This window comes from Lathyrus oleraceus, chromosome 5 (assembly GCF_024323335.1).
Source record: "Lathyrus oleraceus cultivar Zhongwan6 chromosome 5, CAAS_Psat_ZW6_1.0, whole genome shotgun sequence".
NCBI classification, from domain to species: Eukaryota; Viridiplantae; Streptophyta; class Magnoliopsida; order Fabales; family Fabaceae; genus Lathyrus; species Lathyrus oleraceus.
Window position 1 is genome coordinate 347,705,280 of NC_066583.1, and position 12,588 is coordinate 347,717,867.

Below are 12,588 nucleotides of genomic sequence, written 5' to 3' on the forward strand. Positions count from 1 at the left end.
CATCAATTCAAGTTGGTACATTCATGCCATTCTTCTTTCTTTTTTCCCCAGTTTGCATGCCACAATAACTAATACAATTATTCCCTGCAACAAAAAGAAGTCAGGTTGCTTTGGACACACTCCATATCAGGTTGGCTAACTCTAAAAAATGTATTTTCTTTCCTAACTTTCACCCCTCCTAACAAAGGGTGGAGCAAATATATTTGAAACCCTATTATTCCCCCCTAAAATTCAACTATCATTTGGAGAATCTTTCACCACAAAATGCCAACAAATGGCAATTTGACTATTAAAGGCTACCACGTGCCTTCTATGTGTAACCTTTGTGGAAACTCTGTTGAAACTGATTTCCACCTTTTCATTGAATTTCCATCTTTTCATTGAAACACCATAAAACATGCTATTGATATCTCATCCTTTACCTTCATACTCAATGTTTGCAAAAACGGTTGGAGCCCTCAATGCTCTCTTGTCATAGGTGTTGATATCAATGTCACTCTTAAAGCTATATGGCAAAATAAAAATGGTATGAGGTTCAAAAACAGGACAACATTTGTCAAAACTATAATCACTAACATTATTGCATCAGTGTCGTTACAACCAAGCTCACCACCATTCCTTCCATACATGACTTCATAGTTCTCAAGGATTTCAAAGTTCGAACTTATCCTTTTAAGGCTCCTCAGATTAAGGAAGTGACACAGTGCCCTCTTAATCCTCCATAGATCAAATATAACACTAATGGCTCATTTTTTGGCCAATTTGGTCCTGCCTCTTTTGGTGGGGTTTTCATATCTGCTTCTAGTGAATGTCTTTGTTGTTTTGCCACTATCTTTGATGCAGACAACTCTCTTTATGCTAATCTTATGAGTACCATACTTGCTATTGAACATATAGCCAATAAAGGATGGAACTCTCTTCAAGAATCACCACATTGTTCCTTGGTATTTAAGTAGCGGATGGAGCAACTGCACATCCATTGCCAACTCGACGAATTTTGTTACTACTCACATATTTAGAAAAAGAAATCATTGTGTTGATGCCATTTATAATCTTAAATTGTCCATAGATGCTTTTACTTGGTAGCACACACTTCCTTTGGTTATGAGAAGTGAGTTGTTAAAAACAGGTTAGGCATACCTAACTATAGTTTCTCCTAGCTTTTCTCCTTGTTTCTTTTAGGGTTTCAACATAGTCTCTCCCTTTTTTCCTTTTCTTTCAATACATGAGATTTGTATTTAAAAAAACATCTATCTAATAACATATCTGATATAACTTACAAGTTTAATACATGACATTATATTTTTTTTCTCGAATTAACTACTTTTAATGACAATATCTAGAGTTATAAATATATTTTTATGAAATTTATGTCATAAAAATTAGAAATATTATCTATAATTTTTATATACAATGAAAATAAATAAAATTATTTTAACTGTCATATTATTATCATTCAAAATTAACTATTTAATTATGTTAACACTTAGAAATCTCACATTTACCCTCCTCAATTTTACTATCTACTATCAATCCATTAAAATATTATTTCATGCTCTTACTATTTTGCCTTTTCACTCAAATTTAATTACACTACAAATGGGACAAATAGATAATTATCAAATATTACAATTAAAACTCTCTCAAACCTATCTTTTCTTAACAAATGGCGGACACCCAATTTCTCAAAACTTCTTTCGCACCAAAATACACTCCATCTCTTTGTTTCTTTTTCGACACCTTTTCTACAAATAACACTCTCTCTCTCTCTCTCTTCATAACCTTCCTCCATTTGTTTCTCCTTCAATTTCCGCCTAAATCTCCTTCAGTTTCTTATTTATCTCTACATGTTTCTTCTTCACATATCAAATGAAACCTGGATCCTTTGGTTCAAACACAATTTTTTGGGTTTTATTTGACAATGTGGGTTTTATCTCATATTTATGTTTATTAGTTTTACCAAGATTCATGTTTTTATTTATTAATTTTACCTAGATCCATATTTTCCCGAGTTTGATTTATTCTTTCCACTCTCTAACTTTTTATTGCAATTTGGTTTGAAAAAATTTAGGATTTTCAAAAAGCTACCATGAAATGAAGAAGGTGCACGATTAAAGACATGGACCACGAGTTAGAGATGGAAGAGATAGAGGGTTACTATTGGATGAAAGGTTTTGTCGTATTTCCCTCCTTCTCATTTCAATTTTTTTCTTCATCTTAAACTTCTCTCTTATCATCTAATCATTCATTTTCAATCTCTCTCTCTCTCTCTCTCTCTCTCTCTCTATATATATATATATATATATATATATATATGTGTTTTTTTTCACTTTCTTTCTCTTCCAATAAACAAAAAAATACTTGGAGAATATAGATGACAAAAAAGTATGAATTGGGAGAGACAATTTTTAACAAGCACAAACTAAACAAACTACAATGTTCCTCTTACACTTTTCCGATTTTCCTTCAAATTTTTACTGTCTCAGCATGGAATTTTTTGTCGATTATTTTTAACTCAAGAAGTTGTGTGTGAATTTTTTTTATTCTCTAAGTAATTATTTATATTTTGAATGAGTTTATGTTGAGTTGAGATCTATAATTTTAGTTTTTAAATTTATTTTTTTTACAAATTTAACAAAGCTTGAATTAGTTGTAAATATATTAATTTTTTATGCATGAAACATTTATCTTGTCATGCATTTGAGGTGTTTGATAAAATGTTTATCTTACAATAGGGTCCGATATGCATTATTTTGTCTAATATCTTACACATGAATGTACTAGATTGTGAAGAGAAATTCAGGTCAGACTTGATGAACATTGCAAGGACTTCCAACACTTATTGTTATAGTTTTCATCTCTCAAAAAAGTACATCCAAGATTTTTATTTGTTATATTTTGGTTCTAATTCTAAACGTCTTTATTGTTTTCAATTGTGCTACAATACACACTTATAGTGGTTTATAGTTATTAAAAGTTTAGCATTTTGATTCTCAAGCTTTTTATGTTTTTGCCTTGCCTTAGTTGTTATTGCTCTTGGTATTGACATGAGAGAAACTTCTCTTATTGCTGCCTCACAGGTTTGAGATTAATTGTTTCTAAATCGTTAAATAAGTTAAAATCGAAATCTACAAGAATGCAACTTAGATTTGTGTAGATGTTGGACTGTCAAAGTAGAGTATGTATCACAACAATCTTGAAGCAAATTATTTTGGCCAATTTATATCATTTTGAAAGTTCTCAATCTGACAGTTGATAAGAAGATTATGCTGCTATAATGTCCAACAAAATGTATTTTCATTAAACTATAGTCTAAATCAAATACCATTATCATTTATTGGTTTAATTAATTGAAGAAATATAGAGTAACTAAGTTGTTTTATCGAGATTTGGTTAACTCTCGAATTGCCAAGCTTGTGAGTACTTGTGCTTAATTTTGTAAGTTCTCACAGTTGTGGAGAAATAAAGAGGAGTACGCAAAAGTTGTGTCTGTTTCAATTTAGCAGAGGAGTTCACAAAAATTGTGTCTGTTTGTTTCATTAGTCTGTTTCGTCGATGACTTATGTTGCATCCTCTAAGTATATTGGTATTTGCTAAGGAGTACTTGATAATGCCTTGATGGTCTTAGAATGGATGGAGTATTTGAGTTAACTGTGAAACAAAATCAAATTCAAACAACTGAATTGAAGGGACAAGTGTGGACATTAAGTTATTAATTTTGCAAGGGCTTTGGCATAAATACAAAGTAGACATTTGATGTTGGAGTTTTGTAATAGAACCGGTATCTATTATTTCATTTAAATGATATATATTATTTTATTGAAATTAAACCTTAGAGATTAGTCTGTTGAGTTTTTAGTTGTTCTTTTGGTAAATATTTTTGCATGACAAATGAATCAATCTCTTCCAGATCTTGGGCATTTGATTTTCTCGAATGTTAAAGAAATTATGACAAATGCTTCCAGTAATAACTTATATAATATATATCTAGAATAATATCATACAAGTGTTAATTTTTCGTACTAGCACAATATAGTATCCTAATGACATCATTATATACATATGTCCAAACTAAATACATATATGGCACATGTTATACAATACAGACAAAATAAAAAAATCTAAGAACTATGTACAATATCTTCATTATACACCTATCCACAGCGGAAGATCACAATAATTAGCATTCCTTGAGACATCAATGTACAACTCCTCTTATGTATATAACCTGCAAACAACACCTGAAAAGTAACAACAATATTGGGATGAGTTAATAAACTTAGTGAGTTCTCATATCCTATGGATTCACTCGGCTCTACCAGGTTTTTATTCGATTTCCTAACTGAAGTCTTCAAAAGATAAAGACTTAAGCAACTAGGGTATTTTCGCGTCGTATGGAAACATGTACACTTGAGTTCACCAACTCAAAACAATCATTATTCGGAAATCATACCAAGGCATCTTTCCCCGGCCAACCCTACGTCTAAGATTATCGACACGGGTCACAGATCCTTGTAATATACTCTGACTTACATGTGGATTTGAGATTCCAAGTGATAACAATCAACTTCAAGAATCGTCACTCCCTATGGGACTCCAAACTCATTTCGAACCTTTTTCTCGTATGTGACTCTAACCCACTTTGAGGTCCACGTTTTATGGGACTCTGACCCATTTGGATGAGCGAAGTATTAGTGCATATATCCCGTTTCTTACATTTCATAAGCATCAAACGTTGGGACGGGCACAACAATGGGGTTGTTTTCGAATACATGACTAGTTCAAAAAAAGCAATGTAATTGTATTCTCCAATCACTAGGTGATCTTACTCTCCAATTCCTATCATCTACTCATGTTACATATGAAGCATATTCCTTCATAACTAAACTATAGTTATAGCGACTACTCACTCGTCCACGGTACACATCGAGGTACCCTTATGTTCAAGCATCACCATATAACTTTATTTCCATAACCTAAATTATCTTTCTAAGTTATTCACCTAATTATACTCCTGGGTTTCCTACCTCATCTTCATAAGGTTTTAGTCATGTTATCTTACAATCAAAACATCCAACCAATTCATAGCATACACATTAGCATATCAAAATGTCATACATGGAACACACATAGTAACATAACATGTCATAATAAATCCTAGACAAATCCATCTCACAACCCACTCATTATTATCTTAGGTTATTTAAGTGGTTACCACAAACAAGTCAAACATAATCGAACAGAAGTAGTTCACTCAAGGCATATAGTCATTACTATCCTCCACCAAGCATCCTTGGTTAATTCATGGGCTCTCATCTGCATGCAATATTCCATTAGATTATCTTTCCAAAGCTTCAAGTTTCATATCAATAGGATTCACGGTTCTTGAATTATGGCAGAAATGGGAAACAATGTATTTACATTCACTTCAATTCCATTACTATCCTATAAATCAATGGCATAACCCCATGTTTATACCTCACTAACAATTAGAGCATTGAAATATCTTTCCAACATTTATGACTGTGCCTAATTCTGAGTTACAGTTCTCGAGTTATGGGGAACATAAGAATCAAGCATTTTTCTCAATGCTGTCAAGTTCGCTTAGCGAGCTCCGGCAAACTCCAAGCGAACAGACTTTGCTGAGCAAACTCCTGGTAAACCAAGGCAGTAGCAGAATTCCCCTGAATTTGCTTAACGAACTGTAGCAAACGTAGCAGAACCAGAACAATATCTGGACACGTTTAGATGAGGAAAACACCAACAATCATCATCTTGATGCATCCAATGACCCAAAATAACATATGATCAAAGACAATAATAACAACAACCATAGGAAATCATTCCAAAACATGAACTCACACTATTCAATGGATTGTGAAGTATGATTCAAGAACAACATACATATACCACAATGGAAATCAAAGACAACAAGAACAACATAGAAGCAACATCAACATATGAGCAAGAACAACATCAACTTCATCATGTCATAAGCATACAACAACAACAACACACAACCCTACATCCCAAATCATTTATTCTTTCCCCTCTAAAAACTAAACCCTATCTAAGAACTTATTGTAAAGAAAAAGAAGATGAAATTGAGATGAAGTTGTTGATGATGATATGATGGAGATGATGAAGATACATAGCTTTCTCTTCTTATTCCCTTATTTTCCCCCTCTTTCTCCTCTTCTCTAATTTTCTCTTCTTTCCTCTTTCTTGATAACTCTCTTTCTCTTCTCTTTATCCACTTCTTCTTTTCTTTTATTCTTATCTTCTCTTTTCTTCTTACCCACATATTCTTCTTCTATCTTTTCCACCATATAAATATATATAAAATAACAATTGATATTTGTCTTCTAGTACCAATTGACCAATTATTAATGTTATCAAAATGTCTCATATTGTACTTATTAATAATGTTCATTCTCTTTCAATAATAATTGATCTCTTCTGAGTCTACTAGTTACTCTATTTGTCTCAACTGACAACAATTAAAGTACACAGGAACTCAGTTGATCTCAAATGATAACTAATTAAGCATTTAAGAGAATATGAGATATTACCCCCTCCCCCCCCTCTTAAATTGGAACTCGCCCCCCAAATTTCCTCCATTCAACAAATAAACACTTCTTGCATCACCGTCCCTGGCCAACACTTGACTTTGCTTTAGTTCAATCCTATGATCTACTCAATCATCCAACTTGTCTTCAATGGCAACTTGCTTCTGTCATGAACCCTCGAAACTTCATATGATCTTAACCATATTTTTATTCCAATATTTGATTAACTTCTAACCTTGCTCCTAATTAATCCTTGCTCCTAATTAATCCATCTGATGAGTCACTCTGAATTGTTTGGTCACAAACCCCTCAAGAATCCACGATTTCCTGTTGTTGCACTGAGTTACACAAAATACAACCACGACACCTTATTCGGATTGGATAGTCAATTCTTACTAAATCTTCACTAGATAACTTATTGATTCCATGACTACATATTGATTACTCTTCTCTCATAATTCCTTCAACAATTAAGACAAACTTTATAATCTATCTATTGATATTCTCATCAACTTCACTTGACGTGATACTATATACTCAACCGTCTACATCTAATGCTTCACTTCTCTCGTACTAATCTGTCTATCTTTTCCACCACATAAATATATACAACATAACAATCTCTATCTCTCTCTCTCTCTCTCTTCTTTCTCTCATCTCTCTCTCGCTCTCTCTCTCTCTCTCTCTCTCTCGCTCTCTCTTCTCTCTCTCTCTCTCTCTCTCTCTTTCTCTCTCTCCTCTCTTCTCTCTCTCTCTCTCTCTTCTCTCTCTCTCTCTCTCTCTCTCTCTCTCTCTCTCTCTCTCTCTCTCTCTCTCTCTCTCTCTCTTCTCTCTCTCTATATATATATATATATATATTATATATTATATATAATATATATATTATAATATATATATATATATATATATATATATATATGATCTATATATATATATATATATATATATATATATATATATATCTCAATTGATATTTGTCTTCCAGTATCAATTGACCAATTATTAATGTTACCAAAATGTCCCCTCTTATACTTATTATTAATGATTTTTCTCTTTTAATAATAATTGATCTATTTGTCCCGACTGACAACAATTAGAATACATAAAAACTCAGTTAGTCTCAACCAGGGACGGAGCTATTCGGCATAAAGTGTGGGCCCATGCCCCAGTAACTTTTAGTCAATCTATGCACGATGTCATATATACCGGTTATTATATATCATTTATTGTTATAAATAAATAATTTAAAAATTGTTTCATGTATCATATATTTAATACTATTATATATATTTCCTTTAGTTTCTAAATTGTTTTTATTATATAAATAGTTAGTTTGAAAATTATTTTATACATCATATATCTAATACTATTATATACCGTTTATATAGTCGATTTTATGCATGTGCTACAATAATTAAGAACCTTAATTTTATGTTAAACTTTATAAAAATATAATAAAATAAATAATAAATAATTATGTTTTAAAAATAAATAATATTTAGCATATAGTCTAGCGGATTTTGTGACATTTAGTATAAAAGATCGTCAGTTTGAATTCATCGGCAAGATACTTGCACTTAAGGTTCGTATGTGTTGAGCTGACCTTAACAATTTCTAAATTGTTTAATAAAGATTAATCGGATAAGATATATATATATATATATATATATATATATATAAAATATTTGTGTATATTTGTCTCAACTTACAATTAATTGGGCATTTAATGGAATATGAGATATTACTAATAGAATATTTAACGGAATATGAGATATTACGTTTGCAAGACTAATCGAACATTTATCGGAATATAAGATAACGGAATAAATTTACGAAATTTCCGGTATATTCAATGAAATTTTGTATCGGAAATATTGAAATTTTCGATAAATATTTCATAAAAACACCAGAAAATTTGAAATTTCCGATACAAAATATCGAAAATTTTAAAAAATTCGATATAATCACTCATTATTTTTGATAATTACTCTAAATTTTTGATATCGCTCTAACAATTTCAAATTTTCGATTTTGGATTGTAAATTTCAAAAAATTTAAAATAATTTTACAAAAACAATGCCGTTTTTTATACGCGATGGGGATGGGAAATTTAAGTGAGATTGTGAAGTTAAATGTTTCACTCAAACAAAAACAATAAAACAATCTAAAAGTTAAAAAGCAGAATCTAAATTAAACTTACAGTTTGTCATTAAACTTTAACTAAACAAATAGTTCTCCTGCAGTACCTTCTTTGTAATTAACGTTTTGTTAAATTTTTATCAACCGTTTGATTTTCTCAAAATTACCAATTTTAAATTAGAACCGTTCGATCAAGATAAAGAAGTTTATTCCATCATTGTGCCACCACAGCTTAACATTTACCTATTTATTTTCCAACCATTTGATTAATCTAAAGGCTGAGATTGTCGCTACAGAGAACTGTAGATATCACCCAAGCATAGAATCCAAATCCTGGAACAACAAACCAAATTGTGCAAAACAACGAGGAAGAAGAAGAAGAAGCAAGAACATATAAAAATGGCAGAGAAATTGGCACCGGAAAAGCGTCACGTTTTCCTCCACAACGGTATTTTCCATTTCCTCTAATCTCTATCTTTCCAATTTCGTTTCGTTCTTCAGCAAATTCAATTGTTGATTTAGGTCAAAAGGTTTTCGAATGGGATCAAACCCTAGAAGAGGTCGATATTTACATTAATCTTCCTCCTAATGTTCATTCCAAGCTATTTTACTGTAAGATTCAGTCCAAACACATTGAACTTGGCATCAAAGGCAATCCTCCATTTCTCAATGTAACCCTAATTTCCTTCCCCTTTGATTATCTCCCGTATTTCATTATAATCATATATCATGAGTTTATTATTTATGTGTTGTTTAATTTCTCAGCATGATCTTAGTTCACCGGTGAAGACAGATTCTTCGTTCTGGACTTTAGGTAGGTAAAAGTTCTTACTTTACCTAATATTCATGTTTGTGGAAACTGCATGTGTGTTATGATGAAAAGTTTGTGTTTAATTGGGGTAAGTTTGTGTTTTTAAAATTGAAATGAAACAATGATTAAGCATGTGTTTGGTTATGTGGTGAAGAAAATTGATTTTGAATGAATTGATTATGTAAAATTGATTTTGGTTAAAAGTGGGTCGAACATAAAATTATTTATGTGTCGACAAATTGCTGCACAAGTGAGTTGAATAATAAATTTTAATGGAAAAATTACATTTAGACTCAAAAGCTATAAATTTTAGCTTCAAGTAGAAACAATCATGGAAAGTATTATCAATTCTACTCGAAAGCTGCCAAACATGTTAAAATCAATTCTACATGTCCAGAAGCGATTATGAGGGTTCCAAACTTGAAACCAAACATACACTAGTTTGGGTTTGGTTTAGTTTAGTTTATCGATTGGTGCTGATTTTGGAATTTGAACTGCAGAGGATGACATAATGCATATAACATTGAATAAAAGAGATAAGGGTCAGACATGGGCTTCTCCTATATTAGGTCAAGGTCAGTTGGATGCTTACTCTAGTGATCTTGAGCAGAAACGCCTCATGCTTCAAAGATTTCAAGAGGAGGTGAGTTTTACTTTCAGTATAAACCTTTTTCGCGTGATGGGATTCAAATGTTGATTTATTTGCATTTTATGTTGTTTGGTGTATCTTTGTCTAAAACTTGATTTTTATAGTCTTTTGTTGAACCGTATTCATTTCTCGTTATTTCATCTTCAGTTTCGATTATGTTTTGTTCTAAGGCAATTATATTCTAACAATGAGTTTGTTGTTAAATTAGAATACTTGCTTATGATTTTGTCAATTATACTCTAACAACGAGTTTGTTGTTAAATTAGAATACTTGCTTATGATTTTGTCAATTATACTCTAACAACGAGTTTGTTGCTACTATATTAGAATTGTTTTATCTTTGATGAAAAATATGAGTTTAGTTTTAAGTATTTCTTGTCCTACTAGTAGGAAATAGTATGCTATTATATTCTTGGCAAGTTGATCTGCTCCAATTTATTGTTTGTTTCTTGTCACCTACCAATGTCAAGTTTTCTTGAATAATCATTATGGGTTCTCTTAACCAACTTGCCATGCTGTTTCCATTTGAGATGTGAAGGAAATTCATGAACTTGACAAATAATTTCACTAATAGAAAACTATTTGGATTTTAATATCTTCCAAGTTTTCTGATAATGGGAACTTTGAATTGATATGATTATCCTTTTGTTTTCGACACTGCTGAAATTATTCTCCTTTTGAGTCGAATTGACTATGATATTCGATACTCGCATATTTGGGTTAAACTGGGATAATCTTGTTTCGTCTACGTACTATTCTTATTAATTGTGTTGTGCATCTTTCAGAACCCGGGTTTTGATTTTTCACAAGCTCAATTTAGTGGAAACTGCCCTGATCCAAGGACCTTCATGGGTGGAATTCGAACAGATTGATATTTGCCACATGAGTTTGTATTTACCTGCGGTAATGGAAGATGATAATCAGATTAATAATCTGTGTAATCTCTTGTCTCCTTGTTTGGTGCCATTTAGTTTAATTAAAAAACAATCTTAACATACTGTAATGAATAACTGACTTTTGGCATCTTGCGGTAGTATTTATTAATCTTTCAACTGCCCTTTGTTGGCTTTTAAAATTAAATATGTATATAGAAAAGGCATTTGAGTAGGATTTATATTAGACATCATTGTTCTAATATGATATACTATGTAACTATTTTGATTTGAAATCTCATGGATTACCAAGCCAGATTAAATCAAGCTAGTATGGAACATTGTGTGAGTGTATGACCTCTTTTCTTTATGCTTAGCAAACTTTGTGTATAATGAGTATGACATCATTTAAATTAGCTTCGTAACTCACCTCCAATTTTTGCAAACTTTCTAGGTGAGTAGGGACATCATTTAGATTTGCTTTCGTAACTAACCTCCAATTTGTGCAAACTTTCTAGTTGAGTAGGGTTGGAAATTAGTCGAGTTTAGTCAAATTTAGCTTGACTCAATAAGAATTGGATTAACTTGAAACTCTAGCATGAGTTCATCATGAACTTTATTTTCAATTCAAATAGGGCTCAACAAAATTTACAAACAATTTGATTCGACTTGTTAGCTTGAACTCGGTTCAACATGATAGCTCAAGTCAAAAGAATAAAAAAAATATTTTTAAAAAAATAAATAAATTAAGTTATAATTTATATTTGGCCTAATAATTAATTTTTCTAAAGTATGACTTCTATAGTATAACGGATCCATGCATTTATTTAGACATTATTAAGAAAAATCACTATTATAAAATGATCAACAATTCAATTTAATCATAGAATAAATGAATCAATAAAAAATGTTATGATATTAGCAAATTCACCATAAAAAAGAATAACTAGCATAGTCAATTTTCAAATTTGTAACATCGTGAATCAAATTTGTAACATCGTGAATTAGTGCACACATTTTCATGTGTTACTCTCAAAAGTGTTAATGGCATTTTCAAGAATTTCATTTAGAGATCCATTTTTTTAGCTGTATCGGACACACTTCTAACTGTGTTTATTAATGTAAAAAAATACAAAGTTAGATGGCTTAAGGTTGTTGAGATATTAGTATTTGTAATTATACCTATGGATATGGATATAGGTAGAGATAACAATATTATAGAGCATGGAAAAAACGGATATAGGCCTTGTAAATTAAATTAAGGGAAATTGATGTTGTTTTGGCAAGTTTTAGCAGTAGTGAATATATATATATATATATATATATATATATATATATATATATATATATATTAGATATATATATATATATATATATATATATCTATATATATATATATATATATATATATATATATAATATATTATATATATATATATATTATATATATAATATATATATATATTATATATATATATATATATATATATATATAGATATATATATATATATATATATATATATATATATATATATATATATATATAT

General features: G+C 30.6%; 1 protein-coding gene across 1 annotated transcript; it reads left to right on the forward strand.

The window, feature by feature from the left end:
• The first annotated feature begins 8,940 nt into the window (after positions 1-8,940).
• Positions 8,941-11,394, forward strand: LOC127084580 (uncharacterized). The gene is made up of 5 exons (XM_051025062.1): positions 8,941-9,156; positions 9,231-9,379; positions 9,474-9,522; positions 10,020-10,162; positions 10,954-11,394. Exons 1-5 carry the CDS (start codon positions 9,108-9,110, stop codon positions 11,038-11,040), a joined length of 477 nt encoding a protein of 158 aa, XP_050881019.1. The 5' UTR covers positions 8,941-9,107; the 3' UTR covers positions 11,041-11,394.
• Positions 11,395-12,588: the final 1,194 nt, after the last annotated feature.

What these genes read in the sequence shown, in the direction of transcription:
- LOC127084580 (XM_051025062.1), top strand. Translation starts at nt 9,108, where the DNA reads ATGGCAGAGAAATTGGCACCGGAAAAGCGTCACGTTTTCCTCCACAAC. An exon ending in TTCTTCGTTCTGGACTTTAG is followed by an intron (nt 9,523 to 10,019) that starts GTAGGTAAAAGT and finishes TTTGAACTGCAG; the next exon opens with AGGATGACATAATGCATATA. An exon ending in TTCAAAGATTTCAAGAGGAG is followed by an intron (nt 10,163 to 10,953) that starts GTGAGTTTTACT and finishes TGCATCTTTCAG; the next exon opens with AACCCGGGTTTTGATTTTTC.